Below are 24,379 nucleotides of genomic sequence, written 5' to 3'. Positions count from 1 at the left end.
CAATGGGTTTGTTTCCTCAGTTTCTTTCCACGAACTCATCTAAAGCAGTTAGTGAACAGCAGGTTGAGTATCACCATGCAGGACCCTTCTCTCCAGGAGGGAAAGCAAACAAAAGACAATAAAATTAATTTAAATTTAGACAGGGATTCAGAATGTAGGTTGTGGATTTTAAAACAAGACAGAAGTTCAAATTTGTCTTTCAAATCAAGCAGTAAACTCCTGGTTCCATTTCAATTTTTTTTTTTTTTTCTGGCTTTGGTTCCCTCATTAGCAAATCTTTAGCAGATGAGAAAATTTCATTTAAAAGCAAATCTGTCTACTCAAATCAGCAGTCTTCCTTTACCCAAACACTACATACGCAAGTATTTCAGACATAAACTTAACATGGTATTTTAGTAACTAGGACACAACTCTTCTTTCAGAGTAAAGAGCTGAAGAGAAACAGATTCAATCGCTCACAGATTCAATAAAATGTGAGATCTGGAGCACTTCCCAATCCTTGGTCTTTCTTAAAAATATGGAGATTAGTTTCTTTCAGCTGTTTTACAGAATTTCTGCATTTTCATTTAGATGACCTCCTAAATTTTAAGTTACTGGCTTATTAATTAAAGGTTCCATGTTTCAGAAATTTAAACTAGATGATGTTTGATCATAATGAGTATGTCCACCTTTTATACTGAGTATTAGAAAAAGATTTTTGCATATATCCTGTGTATCTAACCTTCACCCACCCTCACAGGTTTAAACTTTTGATGTGGTATCTGGGTATATAAGACAGTGTGGATACAAGATGCTACAGAAACCTGTAAAAACATAACTGTAGAGCCATGAGGAACTCTGGCATGAGAAATTATTATTTCTGAACAATTTCCATATGAACTTCACACAGGATAACAGAGTGAAAGCTAAATCATCTCAGCATACCTACAGCTTTTCAGAATGCCATATCCATATGTGGTTTGTTATCTGCATGTACCATGTTTCACATTCTTTAAGATCAGAATCTGTAACAGGACTTTAGCACTCTTCTACACCCTTACAGTTTTTCCAAGACACTTTCTGAACAGGTATCCTCCTCTTGGCAGCTCACAGACATCCAAGACAGCATGGGTACATGTTCTGAATCCTAATATTGCTAAAATAATGAAAAACCCAAGTCCAGACAGCACTGCCAAAAGGCCACTAGATTTACAGGACACTGTTCGATGAAGGCAGAGACTTATCTCTACCTTTTTTTTTTTGTTTGTTTTAAACAGCAAGAACATTTCTGAAGGCAGCTGATTAAGCTTAAACAGAACAATTATTTGGCATAAAAGGACTCTGTTAGTTAACTAATATTTTAACATAATCCAAGTACTACTTTGCTTTAGAGATCAGACCTTTCAAATGAATTCCCATACCTAAAGGCAGGCACAAGAAGTTTCACAAGTTCTGCTGTTAGATTCACCTGGCAGGTCCTCATCTTCTAAGCCTAAGACAGGTGGGTGAAGACAACCAAGAAAATCCTGAACAGATGACATTACCTTAACTTGGCAATACTGAAGTTTACTTCTGAAACACCCCTTATTTGCAGCAATAAAAATGTACAGAAAACCTGGGAAACCCCAACCCCATATGAATATTAAAACAGGGCAATCTTTGCAGTGCAAAATCATGATGCATGTAACAAAAGTACTGCCAATTCCACCAGAACTAAGATCTCAAATAGTTTCATTTTATCACAAGCATTCACAATGTACACTCAAGCTGACATTTATTTACCAAACAAACAAAACAGCAAAAAATAAACAAAATCAAGCTTTTCTAGCATTAGTTGCTGCTATGAGGTCACAAATTCCCTTCCTCACACAAGCACAGCAGGGCTTGTTTAACAAAAATATATGCAAGACTCAGTTTTCCCTCTTCCAGTAAGCTTTCAAAATAGTAATTTCTAAAAACAGTCCTTCTGAGAAGGGAATTAATTTCTGATTATTGACAACATACAGTTTTAGCTACTAGTATTTTATGATGCATGGGAGCACAACTCCTGTAGGTACTTTAGGTATTCACAAAAAGCAAAAATATAAGTTAGCCCAGTTAGATCTCTTTATTTATAATAGAAAGATGATGAAAGATGGTAATAGACATACATAAAATTAGTGTCTGTGGACAAAGACCTCTTTTGGAGAACCTAAAGTTCATCTGCCCTACATAAAATCCACTCTAAAACAAAGAAACTTGTAAAGGAGTTTGAACCCACTGCTCCAAGACAGATCACAATATTTTGCTTTTGCTACTTTGCCTAAGGGTTACTACAAAATATCTTTCTTTCTTGACAGAAGGGGGGCTATAAGGGCCAGAAATTACATCTGGTACAGATCACTAATGTTTCCCAAATATCTGCCTGTAAATCCATCCAAATAACATAACCCTGAACTGCAGATCTAACTCCTTGCTACATGTGAGACTTAGACATGCATTATTTTGGTTAAGCAGAACACTGAGCAGAGCAACAGAAAGACAAAAAAAACCAGTGAAACAAGCAGCAAATTCCTTGCCAAACAAACCCATGGTGGTCAATACAGGAGGAGGAAAAGGAAAAGCTGAGATTTTAAATCATTTAAATAATGACATTACCTGTGCAACAACTGAGAATAAATCCCGTCAGCTTATAAAACCAGAAACTGCCATTAATCTCTCAACACCATCTGCTGCTGACATGTAAAGGGAAGTTAGTTCTTCAAAAGGTGGCTTACTCACCACTTTACCTCATCTGTCATGTCCACCATAATGCCCAAAAGACCAAACTAAAATAGAAAAATCTCTGGAATGCACAAACCAATGATAAATATGAAAAAATGCAAGAGATGCTGACATTCTTTCAATTTGACTTAGCTACATCTGGTCAGCTCTTTTCCACAGCTCTTTTCAACCTGGCTCAATGTTCAGAAGCAGTCAGAAATCAATCATATCCTAAGTGTCATTCATAATGAAAAATAATGAAATTGAGAACAATATAGAAAATCATTAACATGCCACTGTCTGCATTCACACGACATTTATATTTTGAATGTCCTCGACTGTTCTGGTTCCTTATTCTAAACAAACACCACAAGACAGCAGAACCCAAAGGGCAGCACAGTGCAGAAAAAGGATAACACAAAGCAGCATTCTGGAATTGCTTCTATAATATATGGAACTCCACACTAGTACTGGACAAGCTGAAATTCAAAACAGAGCAGGTTTGTGAGAAAACTACACAATCACCAGTAACAGAAGCCCATGATCCCTGTTTCTATTATTATGACAGAATCTAGCAAAACAAGTAGGTAGCAAATTGAAAAGGTGAAAGAGCTGCTTTATTGCCCTGTTACTTCATGTATTGGATGCAAAAAGCTCACACTGGTTCAAAAAGAACCCGAGGTCTCCTTCCATGAATTTAGCCACCCACAGCCATTAAATACAAAATCACCAATTCCAGAAACTTCTGAGTCACAAACTGCTGGAGGCTGAGTATATCCAAAAGGAGCATCCCTCTATGATTTGTGATATCTGTACTCTCCATTATGCCTCCCCCACTGAACCCTACCCCGAGCTGAGGTGCTGAATTAAATGGCTCCTTGATCCAACCTGGTAGTGCTATTCTTAGGTAGTATTTTTGTCAACACTTCAAGGTATTATTTCATACTCGATTTGGATTCTCCCACCAGTGTGTTTATGAAGGGAGAGGACAAAAAATGTATTTAGGTAACACTGATTGAGACAACAGTTTTACGTAAAAAGTGCACTTAATTCAGCCACTTTTACATACAAGAACAGGAAGTCTGGTATGGAACGCTTGAACAAATACTCAGGTTTTCTGCAATTAATTTTGTAGCCATTCTGGGAATACTCACAGCTTCTAATCTCCCCTCAAACCACTATAATGCTGGATGCTTTTTAATGCTTCTTAAGGAACAAGTGGTTCTTTAAGATACTTTTCCAATGAGGCATTAAGAAAAAACAATTTAAAGTACTGAAGTAACAATTACTGTTGCACATCATGAGCTGCTTAGCACTAACAAGTTCTCAAGGCTTAGCTAAATTTAATCCTTTACTAAGGGCTAATGCAAAACAGTATTTCAGAAACTCTTCCAAAAAGGATAAGAAGTTATTTTTCTTGTTCCTGAAGGGATCACCCAGAAGAGATTTTTTACGATTACTCCTTCTCCTTTAGGATCCTGGTGACATCAGCCAGACAGCCTGTGTTATCACTCACCTGAAGTCAGGATCTGATACCTCAAGACAGTCTATTAAAAAGGAAAACATAACTGAGTTCATTTTATCCTACAACTGCAGATCCTGACTCCTGTGGTAGCTTAGCTGCACATTCTGTGACAAGTACAGTAACTGTAATTTACCTGGAATTCCTAACAACTGATGATAAGAAACAATCAAGTCCTTCCCCTGAAAACACATACTTATTTTACTTGGTTTTCTTTTTATTTTTTAAATTAAGACAAAATGAGCAATGTTGGGATCTATCTGTACCATCTGCAATGGGATAATAAAACATTCAATGAATTCCATTCTCCAATATTACAAAGGGAACTTGTTGCTTTGTGCTGGCCTCTAGTGCTTAGATGCAAACATCAGAGAAATATCATCACCTTCAGTGGTCCCCAGCTTCCTGTATTTAGTTACCACAGACACAATTAGATCATCCTCAAACTGTTTCAGTTCTACCCTTACAGGGTTTTTAAATCTTTGCCAGTATGTAGATATTGGATATAATGGAGCTAGCCAGATAAGTTTTTCTCTATGAAGATGAATGGCAACATAAACATATGACAAGGACTAGTGGAATTTCTCCAGCAATTTGCAATTTCTCCCCATGTAGCTACCGCAAGGTCATTATAGGCCATATCCTGCAGAGAGAGAGTAAAAACCTGCCAAGTTTCTGGTACAATACTAGAAGAGAACTACAAGAAAAGTGGATAGGAAGCTATGTGGAAGGTATAGTTTCTGAATCATGTACATGTATCACACAGCTGGAAACCTCAAACTAGCAAGCAGAGCAGAGCGTGGACTTCCAGGTTTGTTCTGGACATAGTGCTGCTGCTTTTGTGAGCTACTGCACCCGTGCTGGGAAGCCAGGCCAGGAAGCCCAGCCAAAAGGGCAAACTGCCACTTGTAGGCCCATCCCAGCTTCTGCAGAACAAGCTCAGATGTGCCAGGATCACAGACTGGGCTGCTCCCATGGACAGAGAGCACAGACCTACCCTGGGACCTCCAGCATGAGAGCTGCACACGTATGTACTCTCTGTCCTGTACAGAAACTCTGCATTGCTCGAGGGATCATACTGGGATTACTTCATATTAATATATGAAATAAACCTCTGCAATGCAAACAGGATTGCTTCACTTCTAACACAAGCAATGAGTAAGAAAATCTCATTCCTTACTGGTAGTGAAAACTGACTGGAAAAGCAGTCAGAACAAATCCCAGTCCCAGGGCACCCTGGCACATGAGCAGCTACAGGAGCCCAGAATTCTGGCACTGAATCAAACCTCTAACATGGGATACCCACCACCCATAACAAAGAACAGCCAAGGGTGCACTGCCTTGGCTTTAAAGCTGTGAAACCAAGCCTTATCACCTGAGGCCTGGATTTTAAAGTAAACTCCTCAGGGGGAGAGATACTGGGGTGGAGGAAAGAAGGGTGAAAAGAGGGAGGGGAGGAGGAAAGAGGCACAGGTTTTCCCACTTCATCTCCTTCACCCTGGGAAAATGAAAGCATTACAGCTGTTCCTCAGAGGCCTGGAAAAGCTGGTGGTTATCAACAGAAATCTAACTCACGTCAGAGCTGGGCAGATCGCATTTATCCCCAGCTGAAAACTGACTCGCAGACAGTGTTTTAAATAGCTTTCACTTCTGTTAACAAAAAATGCCCAAACAACAAGAACACCAACAGCAGAGCACTGGAACATTTGTTACATGATATGCCTCTCACCTCAGTGCAATAGTAATCTGCTGTGTCCACCAGAGAGAGATATAATTACCCTACACAAAAGGCAGCATTTGAAACATGGTGATTTTTGCTAAATCAAAAGGGTAAGAGGCTGGACAACATGAAAATGAGATAGAAACCAGCTGAAAAATAAAACCAAACAGGTTCTGCATTATCTTGTAACCTACAATAAACAGGTATCTGAGAGCAAAATTAATCAGCTTTACCCAAAGGATATCTACCCAACTTCCACTTTGCAGCCACAATCAGCTACATGAAACCACAGTATGATGCGCTAACAGTAAGGCTTTGGATGCTGGCCATGGAGTAACAGCTAGAGCCTGAAACCAAAGAACACTGATACTAAGACATTACAGTTATTATCACAGAAAACACATGTATGTCACAAGCCTGACAAGTACATGTGGACAAACATTTGAAAAATCTCCTTCACATGCTCCCTCGTATTTGTTTTTCCTTATTTTAAACCTGCACAGTTGCAAAACCCTTCCTATGAGAGAAAGAAAAGCCCCAGGTTTTTTACAATCAAGGAGTTACTTTATAACATCTTGCAACCTTTAAATGCTTCTCCTTTTGACCTTTGTGCTTTACAGAGCACCATGCTAGGAAAAAAAGAAGGCAGAAGTGTGACCCTCTGTTTCAAACCCTCTGAAAAGAACAGGGCTGCAATACTGCAAGGTCTGAGATCAAGCAGGTGGTTTGGTAGCTCAGGGGTTTGGCACAGGAGCAAATAACCCTATCACTCAGCAGCCACTGAGCCCCAACCACTCTGGGAAACAGTGTTGATGCGGTTTTCTCTTGATAATTTCTGCCCAAAAGACAACTTAAAGTAGCCAGACAAACCTTTCTTTTCATTTTAAATTAACTGCGCAGTAGGAAAAATTAAAGGCCACTGTCAACAGACAACCAGTGTAAAAGGCTTCAGAACAAACTGCATTGGTGGACACATTAAATATCACCTCCTCTTTCGGAAAAAAAAAAAACAAACTAACAAACTCACACAAATATGCTCCAGTTGTCAATGCTATTAAACATGCCACCTTTTAGTCCAATTTGTCCTTATTAACAATGAGCTGGACAAAGAATTACTTGAAATATTGATGCTGGCCATACCTTTTACCTCTGAGTAATGTTTCAGAAAAGCCTGAACCAGTTAGCATTAAAACATTCTCCTTAACTAAATTAAGGAAAACAAACTTTTGAACAACATTCCTGACACCTGAGTATTGATAATTTTAGGATAAATTATACATTCAAACCATAAACAAATGATAAATATTTCTGATACCCAGAAACACATTTACACAGTTCTGTGAAGTCATTTATTAGTTCTATTGAAAAGAACTGTAAATAAAATCAGCAATACAGACGCTGTGTTTCTTCTCTGTACCTGCAACCTTGAAAGAAAGTAACAATCAACAGGGCTGTGTTAATGGTAGGACTGGATGGTCTCAGAGGTATTTTTCAGCCCACGATTCCATGATTAATTGCAGCTGACAGAAAACCGTAACATACGTTCTGTGTTTAAGGTGTGCAAAACCAGGACCTTTTAACAATCCAAAGCATTCATCAACATTCACCATTGTTATACAACACCATTCTGGATTATTCACTGAGAAACTTAATATACATAGAAGTATGCCTGCTATGTAGGGTTTTTCCTCTGAGATAAAGTTATTGCAAACCACATTCCTTTAAATGGAGTCTAGCAACAAAAGCTAAATAAAGGGGGGAAAGGGCTCCCAGCAGCATTCTTATTTACAGCTTAGTAAGGCAAATTAAAAAAAAAAAAATTAACATTTCTGTCAATGTTTAAAAGAAGTAAAAAACCAAAGAGCTTGACCACAAAATTAATGACACCAAATACAAGACCGAGATATTTTAAATTAAAACAAGTCACTGGATTATAGCAAGCAAAACCAGCTCTTTTCAGATGACAAATAGGCATAGGGACTACATTCCAATTGCCAAAATCTGATGGCAGAGAGGCCGGCTGATCAGCCAACTGACTGCTGAGTACATTTTTTTTTAATTCAGAACCAGAAATAGAAAAAAAAGGTAGGGTTGGTTTTTTTTTTGTTTTTTTGGTTTTTTTTCTGAAACATCTGCTCATTAAGAAGCCAAAATACCTCATTCTCCAGGAGTTAAAGACAATCTCTAAATGCAGAGGCCTCCTGAGCTCCCTTGCTCAGGTGCACATCCTGACTTGGTCTAGGCTACATGTCTAGAGGAAGTTTCTGTTTCATGCATCCCACACTTCCACATGCCCTGATTTGCTCTGGAGACTTAATTTACTGATATGGAAACTGAATTTATGGGGTATTCCTATCCTGGGGAAGAAACAGGTACCAGAACTAGAGTGCATCTGTCCTTTGTTGAGACAAAGAGAGGCATAGAAAATTACTCCTGTTTGTGAGGGCACCTACTAAACGCCTGAAGATGAGCAGACAAACACTGAAATTACTGTATGATTAACCAATCTCACAAAACACAGAAAACATTTAAAAGGTACTACCTTCTTTTCAGTGGTGCTTGAAGTCTTTGATACTAACGCTGTTTCAACAAGACCCTGCTCAAGTAAGGAGTCATATTTTATGCTTCTTTTCCTGCTTCTCCTCTCCTTGTTTACTGGCTTTTGTTCATTTTCCTCCGACTGAGACACATCTGCACCATTGTCTCCACAAATGGAGGATTCAAATAGAGGCTTCCCATTCATGTAGGTTTTAGTGATTTTCAGCTTTATTTCTGGAGAGCCATTCTTGATAGGAGTAGTGTTGGGGGGTGTTCCAACTCCCTTTATTTCCTGAGGTTCAAAGCGCAGCTTGGCATCCTGGGCCCCGGACTCGCCATTAAACACCCGAGAGGTCAGATCTTTCAATTTATCAGCTGGAATAAATGGAAGAGTCTCGTGGCCATTATATTTTTGCATGACACCTTCCTGTAGAGTGGCAGAAAGTTGTGCTTTGCCCAAGTAGACAGAACATTCACGATTCACTTCACAATTCTGAGGTTTCCCATTGGTATTTCCAAGGATCTCTGGTACCTGCTTCATTTTGATGCAGTTAATTTTTTGAGTTAACAGTTGAGAACTTCTTTTGATGCTAAAGTCCATTCAGCCCAGATGTTTCCAGTCTTACACTGCTATATTAAGACAAAAAATATTTTTAATAAGAAATGTCAAAAGCTATTAAGTATTCAGATAGACATCAGCACTAATATAAAACTCAATGTACTTCATTAGTTTTACTAAAAAAAGCTTTGTTTACAATCTTCAGGGGCAAAATGCCTCACTATCTGTTAATATGCATTACAAAACAATCCCAAGAAAAACAGATCTATGAATCATCAATTTTATTAAAGCGAAAGTGGAAAGCAAAATCACAGCTTTCTTTTTAACCATTTGTTAACCATCTATAGCATGAGTGTTGCCTACCATAATTACACAAAGGTACTGCACTATATAAAATAAGTAAGAGATTAGACCCAAGATAATACCATTAGTAACAACATAAACCAGATGAGTTTCTCTCCAAGAGGCTGTGCCAGCACAGAAACCCCATGGGCTGTGTTCCTGTAGCACCTACACTAAGGACAGCAGCATCAGAGGCTTCCCTTCCTCACTCTACAAACAGACCTCCAGTCATCCATCAGAACACACCCAGCTCAGACAGCCTCCACACATTTCCCAAAGCATTCTGGCTGTAAGAATGACTAAAGAGTGAGTCTTTTGGGCCAGCCACTCCCAGCCACCAGCCCACTGGGAAACAGCTAATCCTCCAGGCCAGTGACCATACTGGACAAATTTTAATGATCAAAGCAACTCCTGGAATTTTAGATTTTTCATGGCAACAATATCCTCTAACACCCACTTTTCCTACAGAAATTTGCAAATATGCAACAAGCTAAAACTGTACTATTTTCTGCCTTTAATAGCTTCTCCAAGGATTCTAAAAACTAACCCTGCCTATTTCAGCATCATACCACTGTAGCAAACAAATCAATCTGGCAGAATGACTCCTTTGTGCTCCTAGACCAGGCAATATGATGGTTTCAATTTTTACAATTCACATGCATAGATTCTTCGTATTACCAGGTCCAATACATACATGATATAGAAAAATACAGTATCATAAATATTATGAAAGCTCAGCACAATAATCATCATATCCATGCTCAAGGTAACCAATTTCATATATGATTAAGTCCAAGGACTGTCACATTGAATCAAAATTTCATCAAATCTAGTCTCATGTGCTTCCAAAAAAGTGGAGTAAAAACCATGATGAATAACTATTGAATTATCAGTTGCTATGGGAGAAATAATTTCTGAACCCCACCTTGTTTATTAAAGCACACGGTTACAATGCTTACACCTGGCATATTCCTCCAACTTGCATTTTTGATAGCTCAACATCAGGAGTGGCAGTGTAAACACGTTCATAACTGAGCACTGCTGTAGCCTGGCAAAGCTTCTTAAGGATGTCAAGCTTGAATTCAAAGCAGCTGATGAACATGAAACCTTTTCATTTACAAAGATGCAGGAAAAAAAATTACAAATCATAACTCCATCACTCCTTAGCAAATGCTCCCATCTCCCCAACAGGCTGCTCTAAAATATCTACAAGATAAAACAGTATCTTTCTACACAAGCTATATAAACTCATTTGAGAGATGAAAACCCTTTTCGCTCCAGGCTGAAAATCTGGCATTAAACAAGGCAAGGACAGCAAATGTACCTGAACTCCAAGTGAATCTGCAAGAAAAAAAATTCTAGTTTTTCTTTATCCAGATGAAATCTGAATTACCAATAAAGTCTCTGATAAAATGAGTAGAAAGCAGCCAACTATATTAAGTCTTTTTAAGAGGAATCAGAGATAAAAGGAAACTCAAAACTCAACAAGAACAGAACAAATGACTAAACCTAAAGAGAACCTTTCACAATACCTTCTCTGAAAACATGGACATGAGACAAACTCTCAACCCAATTAATAACACGACAGTGTTTCAAGCTGTGATTCAGCAGATTTAACTGAAATCATATTTCTCTTAAGCAACAACTAGTGACAAATTCTATAAATCCCTGGGCAAAAGGCAAACCTGCTGGGAAGCATTTCACACAGAAATTCCTTAGAAAAGCCGCCAAAACCAAGAACAAACCAACCAAAACAGCGGACTGTCGCTAAACGTGCAGTTCCTTCGCAGGGATTCTGCACGGAGCAAAGGAGCAGAGACGGGATTTGGGCATGGAAGTTCCGATTCCCGCCGGGCAGGGGGCTCGGCGCGGCCGCAGCGCCCTCCAGCGGGGCCGGGAGGGCTCTGGGACGGCTCCGTGACCCGCGGGTTTCTGCATTTCCTAACCCACCGCTCGCTCTGTGCTGCCGAACTGTAACTCTTACTTCATCGCATACGTCTGGAAGGTACAAAGCCATCAAGCTGCAGGCACACCTCCAAAAAAGCAGTAGATAATCCAGTTAGTCTGTGTTACTGGTGCACTCAATCTCGGGACACTGATGAATTAGGATGGGTATCTTAAGAATGTCAAAACATAAAAGTCGCCAGAGCCACAGAATAACTTAAACTGGAAGGGATTTCCTCAGATCATCTATTCCAACCCCTTACAGATCAAACTTCTCAAGGCTTCATCTCAACAATGACTCATAGATAACCAAGTTAAAAGCTACAGCTAAAAAAAAAATGTGTTATTCTCTTTCTAGCTAATACTATAACTATAGTTATAGTATTATATACTATATATATTATAATACTATAACTATAGTTATAGTATTATAAGTATATATATATATATACTTATATATAAGTATATAACTTTCTAGCTAATACTATAACTAATAGTATGCACTCCATATCACAAAAACCAAACCAAACCAAGCCAACCAACAAAAAAGCCAAACAAAAAAAAAAAAAAACACCACCAAAAAAACCCCCCACCAAAACAAAAAGACCAATAAGTGAAAGACCCTGAACCTTTTAGCAGTTACCTTGATTTGCCCGATCCATCTGAAAATACAGATTTCAAGAACTTCAGTGAGTGAAGGTTCAGTTAATGATTCTCACTAATACAGGTCACTAAAAACAGCTGAAAGCACTGAAAAAGGCTCCTCAAATCACTGGAGCCTAGAGACAACAAATCCAGGAGTAATACTGGTAAAAGGAAGTTAATGTTCCCACAACAATAGTAAATGGGGAAATGAAGACAAAGGCAGTAATTTGAAACTGTAAGGTATCAGAACAAGGAGATACAGATTATAAAAAATGGAAAATAGACCATGTTTGTACAAAGATTTAATGGAACCAAATGAGTAGAGGTTTAAAGTAAGAGGCAGAATAATAGGCTAAGATAACAGATGTGAGTACTGAACAGAAAATATAATCCCATGGGGAGATGAGACATGTAGACAGCAATTTGCAGGTTAGTCACCATCTCTAGGACAACCAGTGGGATGGATATCAGTGATACACATCTCAGTCCTCCTTGCAAAAAATAAGCTACATTGTGGGGTCTGGGTAAAAGAAAGAAGTTAGAAAAATCTACACATGGGAATAACAAAGGGTTTCAGGAAAGATCAAAATTGAAGCCAGGTACATTTTGCACCACCTCAGCTATACAAAACTTCACAGTAACACTATAAGAAAAAGAAGAAAAAGGACCAGGCCCTTTGTGAGAGGAGGACACAGAGCAGAAAAGAAGGGGCAAGGAGAAAATAATCACCAACCAAGCAGTGCTGATGTGAGTTTAGAATTAATGCAAGGAGATCTAGAAGACATGAAAGAATGAAATAAGATAGATCACAGACAAAATCTGGTTGATTCAGGTTGTAAGAATAAGGTCCTGAAGCAGCTGAGCATACAATTAGATTTGGTAGCTAAAATCAAGTGCACTCATGCTGGACCACAGTATCACACAGAAGCAAAAGCAATCCCTTATCTTTTTCTAGATTACTCTGTATCTATTGAAAAGGAAAGTGGGGGGAGGGCAGGGAAAAGAAGGGGACAAAAGCATCTCACGCTAGTAGCAGCTAATGAGCTTAAGCCAGTATCGTCCCATACTGAATGTCTGGTGACCCAACAAGTACCATTTTCACTAACAAAGGGGAAAAAAATTATAACCAGGAGTCTGCTGAATAAACATGGTATTTTGTCTTGTGAACAAATAGCTTTCAGTATGGAAGAGAAGATTTTTTTATCAGATGATGGTCTCTAGAATTTTTAATTTAAACAATGTCAACTGAACAATCCTTGCAGTGGCTTTGTACACATTTTCATACTAAAATAACAGGTTCTATATAAGGCAAACTATCTTGCAGACATTTTAAATCACGCATTAATTACTTGAAACTTCATCATCTGACAGGAGTCATGAGTCAAATACAGTTACTGTGCATGTCAGATTCCTCCTTCACTGTCCAAGCCACTATCTTCTATGTGATATTTATTAGCTATTTCTTCCACATCTGCTGTAATTTCAGAGATGCTTTTCTGGTGTGTCAGAAAGAATGGAGTACTCCATTCCTTTCAATTCTGCCAAAGAGAGGGAACTGAGTAAGTAATTATCAACAAGCATCTCTATTAAATATCACTTTTGTTTCATCCAAGCATTTTCTTACTCTGGTGAATTACTTGGGGCAGGCACAGGAAGGTGGGAGAAAGAAGGGGAGAATAACACACCTCAATACAAATTCACAGTAAGAGAACTTTATCCACAAAAGCTATTTTTATTACCTACAAATCAGGCTTTCAGCTGGCACTAATAAGCTAATAGATGGCTGCTGCTTTTTTGTGTTGATTGCTTTCTGAGAAGCGTTCTCCATTGTCTCATCAATTTTAAGACAAAATGTTATTCGTATTTTCAGATCAGAATCAGAGAAAATATTTAATGAGATTTAGCAGGTTACAAAACTTTTTTGCTAATACATTTGAAAACTTGAGTATACTTATTCATATTATCTTGTATAAAACCCCTAAAATATCAAATAGGAGTAGATGAGTATTTACTATAGTGTAGTACACTGTAACTGTTCTTCCCCGCATTAAAACAATGAAAAATTACTACAGGATCTAAACAGAATTTTATTTTAGAAGAAAACACAACTAAAAATTGCACTGAAAGATTGGCCAAAAGTTGTCACAAACCAGTTCTAGCCAAAAAGCTCAAAAGCAGCATCGCTTATGAAGAAAACCTATAGTAGTAGTAGGTTTTCTGTACTACTGTAGTAGCTGAGATAAAATTGAAAATAAATATACCAAACAGTTCTAAAAATTTATGAGTCTTAGGAAAATGTCTGAAAAAACGTTTATCCAAAGGAGATTATTTTTAATGTAAAAGCACCTGAAGACTTCATTAATTTTGCAGTAGATATAACAAGAAAAAGTACATTTTGAAAACTCTGTGAAAAAAGTTAGTGTACTTACAGTTGCACTTACTACCTAATACTACTTGTCACCAAATTTTTTGAGGGAGAAAAGAAAGTATCCATCTCTTAAAATTTGTTTTGGATTTGCCTTTTTTTTCCCTGATGGATAAAATTTATAAATTCAATGTCACAGCCTATTTTCATGAACCAAAACAAGTATTTACAGCCTTCTTATCAAGTACAATTAGCAGCTGTAGAATAGAAAGAAATTTCTTCCCTTTAAATGCCACTTTCTACTGCAGAAAGCAAGCTTACAAAATGGATGGACTTGCTTTCTTGTTCTTCCTTGGGAAAAGCTTTTGCAACCAACCCTTTTTTGTGGACAAGGCTAGAAGATTCTCTAAGGGGATTCCTCTGCATGAGTTCCTTTACTTAAAATTACAGAAATATTCTTTTCCACTGCTGCAGAAACTTAATGTTGTCAGTTCTACTCATGCTGCTGGAGGTGGGTGAAGCAATGAGATATATTTGAGTAAAATCAAATTCTTCTAAGATGTTGTAATTCTGTCTGAAGAGAGACTACACATAACACTGTGGTGGGACCACAGATCAAACAGAAAAGAAAGGCTTCTCTTCTGCACATAAGCAGGGAGGAACACTGGTGCCTAAAATGGTAGGAACTAGTGAATATACCAGCAATATTTAATAAACACAAAAAGGCAGCTCCCAAACCCGAGACTCTTCTGTGTCCTGGAGAGCTCCAAAGGGAATGGTCCCTCTCTAGCAAAATAGGACTCAACAATTTAATACTTGCTCAGTTTTTGTATCTTTGCTCACTAATGAAATTATGTCTTTTCCTATCTTTCAGGTAGGCCAGAGTTGTGCACCTGGCATCTACAGAGCTTGGGAACAAAGAAACAAATACAATCAATCAATCTCAAATAGCACAGCACTTCAGTGCAGAGTTCCTTATTTATACTGCCTTTTCACCTGGTCTAACATTACTTTAATTTCCCATACCTTTTTTAATCCCATCCCACTGCCTTTATTTTGTCAGCATCTCACCTCTACTCCTTGCACCACACTTTCAAGATCTGGATCCTCTGGCTTACATAATATTCACTGCAGCAGATAAACACACTATAATCTGCTTCCTCTTTACTGTGGCCAGTGATTCTGCTCTTACTCCCATATGTAATTGTGACAGCACTGCAATTGCCTGAAGCTTCACCAAGAGAATCATGAAAATTTCTGATCATTCGAATTCTGAAGTAATTCAAGGAAGGGAAGATCAAACCTGGGATAACACCACAAAATGTTAAAGGCAGTAAATCAAACTCCAATGTTAACAAGATGTTATCTGCTACACCTCTACAGAAATCAGTGTTTCCCAGATCTGACCAGACAGCAGCTAACTCTAATCCAGAGGCTACAATCATTTTGCCTAGACCCTGACAAGTGTGCTATCTTTGTCTATCACAGCATTAAAATTTGTTCATCCAAGTGGGTGCATTTAAATGCCAGAAGCACACTTGGTGCACTGGAATCGTTCTAGGAAGTGGCAGTGACACTGGGGACTTGTGAGGCTTTGCCAACACTACGAAGGCCCAGCTGTACGTACACAGAGAGGGAATAATAATCCTAGAGCAGCATTTGGCCACATCTTCTGTTTACAGAAGCAGCAACACATTGCACTCATAAAGCACCTCTCTGATGTGGACAGGTAATGTGTACAAATAGCTGATCTCTTTCACCCAGTACATTCAGCTTCACATCTCATAGCATTAGGAAAAGATCTGGAGGGTGAAGGTCACAGGTAATTAATCCTGACTCCACAGCTGGAGTTTAACTTACAGCTATGCACCATTCACTAAAAACTGCACATACCCACATCTGAACATAACTGACTATAATGTGATCCTGGCCATACTGTGCTAATTCTGATCTACTTAACACAGACCATAACCATTTACATGCAACTACATAAATAATTCTATCAATGTATTACCTTGAGGCAAAACACACAGAGGGAACTGGCAGATGTATGCCAGGAACACTCAAGCAAGGCCTGAGACTTCAAACATTAGACACTCTTCCAACAAATCCAAATACTTCCTATGAAGTGGCCTTTCTGGTTTGGACATTACTTGAAGTATTTCTCTGTGCTGGAGCTTTACCATGCTCCTGTCAAAATTCATTACCATCATTCTCAGAGTTCTTAATTCCTTTTTTATTTCTTTTGCTACATCTACATCAAAAATCTCTCAGAAATTTATTAGTGTAACTGTTAGAGGTAAAAAGTCTGGAATTTGAGCTTTAAGTTTCTGTAGATGTAGTGTACCTCATCCATTCCACTTGAAGACAGAAAGATAAAACACTTCCCTGTCTAACAAACCAATTCCTTCCTGTCCACTTTCCAAAACTTCTGTGTAGAGGTTTGCAGTGGGTATCTCCTGCAATTTTTTGCTTTCCTTTCAGCACAGTACTAGCTTTGTGCATTACTTCACTGTCTTATCAAATTTAGTTCGTTGGACAAATTCTGTTGTACATACTTCTCATGGGAAAATCTAGTTCTGACTGTAGAAATAAGTAGTGTTAAGCAATTGTAGTTGCTCTCCTTACTTGCAGAGTTTCTGAAGGCTCAGCTATCACTACCATTTTGAGCCAGGCTTTCACCTGACGAAGAAATACTGTACATGCACTTTCAGCTACACGTTTTATGACTGGAACTTGTTTTTTTGCTGCTGAATTTCAGCCACATTCCACATTTAATCCCAGCATTTGTTTCTAGTTTGCTCAGGAGTGCTACTACAAACCAGTGTTTGATAGTCTGCATTTTGCACTCACAGAAAAATCACAACATTAATTTCATTCTGAAGATTTGCTTGAAAGTTGTTGGCAACCACTTCATATAGGGAAATGATCCATATTCACATCTTTCACCCTACACTGTTCTACAAGGTTCGTACTTTGGCTTAAATCCCTCTGACTTTATTATCAGACTAGAATCTAGGCATTCTTTATTGCAGAGATAACTAACTCCCCAGTTCAGATGTTTCAGTGCCAGTGCAGTCAGGATCTTTGCTCCAATGGAATCCCACCAAAAGGCTGGCAAGTTGCACAATTAATTTATCTGATATGTGATCTTGGGAACCTCAGCTCCAGAGACTAACCCATGCCACAGCATGAACATTTACACTTCTGCTTATGAGAATGAGTAAATATGTGAAATGGTTCCCAAACACCATGACAGAAGGCTGCATTACTACATATTCTTTCTAACGTTTCTTTTATTCTTTAATCAGTAGCTTTTCAAAATATTTCAAATTCCATTTAAATCACATTTCTAACGAGATCTTCCCTAACCTCAGCCTTCCTTTTCTCTTAAAAGATATTTTTGTCACAGAGTATCTCATCTGCTCCTTTGTGTATCTCTTGTTTACTATGGCAGAACTCATTCCTGTTATGTTCTTTGACTTTGGCAAAGTAAACATGGAATTCTGATCTTAGCCCTCAAGGCCAAATACGTTTGAAGATGATTTGTATACCCTGAGTCTGGGTCAGCTGGTTGGAGCACGGTGTTAATAATCCCAACATTGTGGGGTTATTAACATCAGTCCCTGTACAGGCCACTCACTTCAGTGCTGCACTCAATGGTCCTTGGGGGTCCCTTCCAACTCGGAATACTCTATGATTCTATATAAAATGCATTTTAAATGTGTATTTTAGCATGGATGTGTTAAAGAGATGCTAGTATTTTAATATTTTGTATAAGGCACAAGCCAAAGAGGTGTCACAAAGACAGTTAAATGGTGTTCTCTGTCAGCCAACAGAACAAGACATCCTTGTGCTTCTCCAAAGAGACACAGAAAACCAACAGTATCCTTCACAGACAGCAGAGGAAAAATGGTAAAGCTTCCATGAAAATCAAGTTCAATAGCACATCATACTGCAGTTTTCCAGTCATTTGCCGCTTACGTATCCTCAGCCCAAATAGCTCCAATTTGTGCTGGGGAGCTGAATACCAAAGTTCAAAAGAAGATCAAATTCCTATCTTGCACCAAGATGAAAACAGGACAAGCTAAAAGAATGGGAACAAAACCAGAAACAGAGCCATCACCTGTTGAGCAATCCTTGCAATTTAAAACATGCTTTAAGTCTCTTATATACTTCACTAGTTTCACAATAAGTCATATACGAGATCCTGCATCAGTGGTGCCCCAGGGCAAAGTCATTTTGCCCAATATATGAAAACTGTGAAGTACATTAGGTTAGTACTTCACTCTTCCATACTCACTAAGTGCAATCTGATTGCTGTGAAACATTTAAATACATTTTCAAACACCTGCTTTCCACATGTAGCTCAGCACACCATGGTACCCTAAGAACAACTTCCATGCAATGGTATTATTTCTTAATGGTATAATTTCTTAATAAGAAATTTACTTTTTTATTAGCAAGGATAGTACAAATCTTGCTTTTGGTTCAACCATGATTCACAGGTATTTGGTTATTGCACACAAAATGCATTTTTAAAAATTCCATTTATGTTATAATCTACTATATGCTTTGGACAGAAGTTGCTTGTTGAATGTACCAGAGAGTCAACAGATTACCTGGTGCTAAAGTTTAGAGTTGCTTGTCAGGAAGGTTAATGCATGGTCCATCATGCACTACTTACCATCACAAGGTATTAATATATATTAGTATATATTCCTGTTCACCATGAACTGTAGCTTCCTATTCAATCAAAAGGGCACCAGAAAGGAATATGGTCTACATTTTCCTTCTACAGAGTCCAAAAACTTCTCTTCCTGCTGATGCTAGAAAATATAAATTAACTATTAGAGATGTTAACAAACTTGATTAAAATATTTTAAAAAGCCCACCTGATGTGTCATTTTCATAATTTCTGTCAGTGACAGGAAAAAGGCAAATACATTTATACAGCTACCTCCAATGACTGCAGGTCATAGAGAAGCTCATTTCAAGGTGCAATGAAGGCAGAAAATTTCGGGTGCTCTAAAGAAGAGAGAAGTTCCTTTCTCTTCCTTCAGAAATGTTCTCAGAATCAAAACCTTCCAAGTGACCATTAACCAATAGTTGACTGATCCATTCAATCAACTACATGAATTTACAACCAGCAGGGTGACTACTGACTGGCACATCAACAAGGCTGTCCTTACTAGCCCACTCTTCTCCCAAGTTCTCTGCAATTATGCACCAAAGCAAATTTGGACTCACATGTCAAGCTCTGATGAGAAATTATTTTCTCTCTTCACTTCACCACCTCAGCACTTATCCTGGTGCGATGTTCCAGCTCCACTTCTCATTTACCACCAAGATTCTAGTACATCCTTGGTGAAGCCATTTCTCAAAGCTACAGCAACTGGGAAGTGATGTTCCCTAGAAACATGGGACTTACTGATCCACTTGAGATGGGGCTCTGAGCAACCTGCCCTAGTGAAAGGTGTCTCTGCCCATGGCAGAGGGGTGAAACTAGATGATCTTTAAGGTCCTTTCCCACCTAAACCATTTTCTGATCTCCATTCTTCCTTCATCCCAAGGCCGGATTTGATAATTATACCAGATCTATCACATCTACTCAACCATAAGACCATTTCAATTCTCTTTGCAGGAAAGTAATGAAAGAGCTCAAATAGTATAGCCACAAACACAGTACTAAAACATGCAGTCATCATCCACAGCATTATTATTAGTCCCACCCAAGCAGTTCTTTATCATGCCTGATTACTGACTGTTAGGGAATCTGTTGTTTTCAGCAATTCCACTTAATGGATGCTTCTCACTGTGCAGCACACTGTGCTCGAGAAGAGGTTTAATTTTTTTTCCTAGAAAAGGCCTGGCCCTTCACCTTGCTCTGTACAGGAAATACACATAATTTTCCTGCATTAAACCATCTTCTGTGCTTAAAACCTAAGAAATGGCGTGTGGTTATATAAGCAGGGATGACCAGCAGTAACTAAATCGCTGTGAGAATTCTTGTTTTGTATCTTCTACTCATCACACATCAGATCCTTGACACAGGAATCTGGAGCAGAGCAGGTGAACATTTATGCACATGGAGCCCCAATGCAGTCAATAGGCTTGGATCGACCACAAGGAAACACATTTATCAGGCTGCAGAAACAAGACCTTGCTGGGGAAATGCACTGACACTGGTGGAACAAAAAGCAGGCTCAGTGCAACAGTGAGAGGTGAAAGGGCCACAAACAACAGGACACTGAAAAATAATCTCTTCTTGCCACTCCTTTGCTATTTTATTAGTGCAGTGTTTTGGACGCAAATTCACATATGTGTGTGTACATGCACCACCCAAATATTAGAAAGCCACCCATCAACAGTCATTTTTGCTTCCAGTCTAAACCCAAGCAGGGTTGGTTTTGCTGTAATATCCAGCCTATTGCATGCAGGCAGTAATTTACATGCAATAATCTCACCTGCAAAACTACCACTAGCTTCAGAAAAGGCATGCAGCCCTACAGACAATAAAACACTTTTTTTTTTTAAATTCTTACCAGCCATTTGTTGGATTCATATTGAGCTAAAAAAAATTTATTTTATTTTTATTTTTCATCTTCTAAACTATTTTAAATCTAGACCCTTAAAGTATAATGACCCAGTTTCTTTGGACATTTTAAAATAATATTTGATAAAGTAGCAGGTTTTACTGTACTTCTAATATCTGGATTTTTCCAAGCATGTATGAGGGTGGACAGTCCTATAACCTTCACACTGTCTCCAGTAATATTTAAGAGCATTTTTAGTCACATACAGAAAAAAAACGGTCAGATTTTCTGATGGTTGCATACCAGACAAAAATCCCTGTATGATTTAATATACAGGCTATAGATAGTTACTGAAGCAACCAAAAATTACATATACTTTAAGTACTGAGCCCTGAGTAGCCCTGCAAAACAGTGGTTTAATTCAATTATTTCATCCAACAGTCAAATAATCCACAGTCAAATTCACCACACTGTGAAACTGAGGAGTTTATTAACGTTGATACGCTGCATTTCCCAAGCGAAATTCCCACAGCAAACAAGCAAATAATAGCTTCAGCAATAATTTTGCAGATATTCCAGTTACATACCAACGTTTCAGTGAAGAACCAATTTATTCTTGCAGCTGAAGCCACACTTTCCATGTGTAAGGAATGTTAGTAACCTTATATATATGTGTGTGTGTGTGTGTGTGTGTATATATATATATAAATATATGTCTGCTTAAGTCACTAGCAAGGACTCTTGGCAAAATCTATTACAAACTTCACTTCCACCCCTGTGTTTACCTTCCTTGGATGTATGCAAAGGCTAAAAGCCAAACATATCTTCCTTTTTCTTTTTCTTTTTTTAAGCAGACCTATTTAGCTTACTCAGTGTGGGGTGCACTAGCTCCTAAATTTAACAACCATTACAAACCAATTTTAATGTAAATGCCAATAAGAAAATACTCACACACATAAAATACACGGGCAATGACTGATACCAGCCTCTTACTTGCCTTATGTCTGCTAGCAAGAAGCCCATTTTCTCTGAAATGTGTTTAAATATGGTGTTTACCATCTCTGTACTTCTACTAGTGTTTACTCCTCCTTTCAGCCGACATATTTAAAAAAAGCCAAAACCAAAAAGCAAGTATAAATACGCTCAAGAAGTATGGCAAATTCCCTTCTCCACCCCCAGAGCGGTAAAGCCACAGCAGATGAGCTGTAACTATGGCCTTGGGAATACAAGTTCCCCAGGCTCTTTTACCACACAAATATCAATTCAAGTTACAAGAGCTCTGTCCCCTTATACTTAATGAACATTGAGCCAAGGAGCCCGCACGCCTTCGCAGGAATGTTTTCTTTCCATTTTCCTAACAAGGCTCTCCTCCCATGCCGGTCCAGGATGGACTGCAGAAGGGTGTAAGTAGAAGGATCATCACACCAGTGTTTAGTGGAGGAATAAATCAAACATGGCTTCCCCCTCCATACATTTCCAGAGTTACATTCACTCCTGCTGCCGTACAATCTCAGTCCTACCCGGCGGGAAGGGGCAGGAGCAGCCTCCACCTCCTCCCACCGCCACGGGGGGGACATTTGCAGCCTCACTACCCCTTAAGGGGGCGGTTTAAATCCTGGGGAGGGTTTTTTCCTCCCTTCCCATCGGTCGTGTCCCCCACTCCGGTTTTCTTTCTGATTTGCACTGATTGATCCCCCATTGCCCGGGGAGGGAGGTGGGACGGGTGGGCACCTCTCCTTTACCCCTTTATGCTGCCCCCGACCTCCCGCAGCGCCGACGAGGAGGAGGAGGCGGTCGGGGGGAAAGGATGAAGCTGCAACAGCCGGGACTCCGGCTCGGCATCGCTCCTTTCCGCTCCTCCGCCACCCAGGAGTCAGGCCCAGGCAGCGGCACAAATCCTGCGGCAGCCTCGGGGGGGGACGAGGGGCAGGCGGGGGGACCCGCGGCCCCGCAGCGAGGGCCAGGTAGCGGGGGGAGGAGGGGGGAGCGAACAAAAAGCCCTCCTCCAGGGAAGGGGGAAACGGGAGCTGCGGGCTGCCCGGGCAGATGGAGACGGTAAGTTTGAAGGGAGCGGAGTCTCGGCGGAGGGGGAGTCCCCGGGAGAAGCGCCGTGGCGGGAGGGGGGCCGCGGACGCCCCGCCACGGAACCCCCCGTCCCCCACGCCGCCTCCGCTAGGTTTCTGCCGGGCAGGGCTCGCGGTCCCGGCCCGGGAGGGGGCTCCCGGTGCCCGCGGCAAGGCGCGCGGCCGGGCGGCAGCATCCTCGCGGGCGGGCGGGCGAGCCTCGCCGCCGCCGCTCCCGCCGCTCCCGCCTCCCGCCCGGGGCCTGCGGGAACGTGCCCCGGGTGCCTCCTCCCTTCCCGCGGGGGAGAGCCAGCCGCGCTGACGGCCTACCGACCTGTGCCCTAGCGCATCCTTCTCCCCGGGAAGCCGGGCGAGGCGGCGGCGGTATCACGGTGCCGGGGAGCGGCGGGAGCCGAGGCGACAGAGCGGCGGCGGCGGCTCCGGCGGGTCCTGCGCGGCGGCCCCGCCCCCTCCTCCGGCCAGAACCAGCGCGAAAAATCGGCGGCGCTGATTGGCCGGCGCCGCCGCGCGGCCCCCGGAGCGGCCGTTTCAAATCCCCCCGCGCGGAGCCGCCCGCACGCGCGGCCGCCAGGAGCGGCGGGGCCGGAGCGGGGCCGGGAGCGGCGGGGCCGGGAGCGGCGGGGCCGCCCGGCAGAGTGGGGAGGCCGGGCCGGCTGCCAGGGGAGGGGAGGCCACGGGGCGAGGTGGGGTCAGACCCGCTCGGGGGAGTCTGGCTCGCCGCCCCCAGGTGGGCGAGAGCGCGTTCAGAGCCCGCCCACCCCGGTGGGAAACGCTTTTTTTTAAAACATCTTTTTGTTGTTGTTATTTCTCTTCCCTGGGATACGGGGATGTGGCCGTGAGCCGTCCCCAGGTGCGCAAGAACGCGTTAAACCCGCCCTTCTCTCACGGAAGGGAATATACAGGGGTCGGTGAAAAAGGTTTAGTTTTAAATATCTTTATATTATTATTTCTCTCCTGGCCGGCTGAAAAGTTCTCTCCTCACCGCTGGCCTCAGCCACCGTACACGTGCGCTTTCTGAAAATCCTGATTTAAGCCAAATGTTTTGACTTTCCGTACAACTGCACACAATTTGGAGGCTGTCGAATGGTTGTAAGAGCCGGAGTGTGCCTGGCTGCGAATTATCCGGGCTGTCTCTTCTGGAAGTATGGCCTGGGTTGCTTTTTTTTTTTTTTTTTTTTTTAAGCTTGCATCAAAATAAGTACATGTGCTTGTAATTTGCCAATTGAAAACACAACCTTTTTTTCTTTTTCTTTCTTTTTTTTTTTTTTTTTAAGGTCAAATCATTAAATAGCCATCATGTTACAATAGGAACAAATATTCTCATGAACCGTTGCACCAGATAATATAAAGCAGGTAATGGCCAGGTTTTTCAAGCTTTCAATGGTTTAATAAAGGATTTATGG

At 40.5% G+C, this 24,379-nt stretch overlaps 1 protein-coding gene across 9 annotated transcripts in view; it reads right to left on the bottom strand.

The window, feature by feature from the left end:
• NSD2 (nuclear receptor binding SET domain protein 2) overlaps positions 1 to 24,379 on the bottom strand; it is a 97,235-nt gene that overhangs the window by 49,410 nt on the left and 23,446 nt on the right. For 5 of the 9 annotated variants that reach the window (XM_030270572.4, XM_030270575.4, XM_030270576.4 and 2 more), the window contains exons 1-2: positions 23,290 to 23,429; positions 8,506 to 9,131 (exon numbers count right to left, since the gene is read on the bottom strand). In XM_030270572.4, the coding sequence (XP_030126432.1) occupies positions 8,506 to 9,102 (597 nt within the window). In that variant the 5' untranslated portion in view covers positions 9,103 to 9,131; positions 23,290 to 23,429. Of the gene's footprint in view, positions 1 to 8,505; positions 9,132 to 23,289; positions 23,430 to 24,379 lie in introns of those variants that run through there. The other 4 variants (XM_030270573.4, XM_072927933.1, XM_030270574.4 and 1 more) reach the window with 3 other exon arrangements.

This window comes from Taeniopygia guttata, chromosome 4, assembly GCF_048771995.1.
Source record: "Taeniopygia guttata chromosome 4, bTaeGut7.mat, whole genome shotgun sequence".
Lineage (NCBI taxonomy): Eukaryota > Metazoa > Chordata > Aves > Passeriformes > Estrildidae > Taeniopygia > Taeniopygia guttata.
This window is presented reverse-complemented; position numbering and strand designations above follow the sequence as displayed.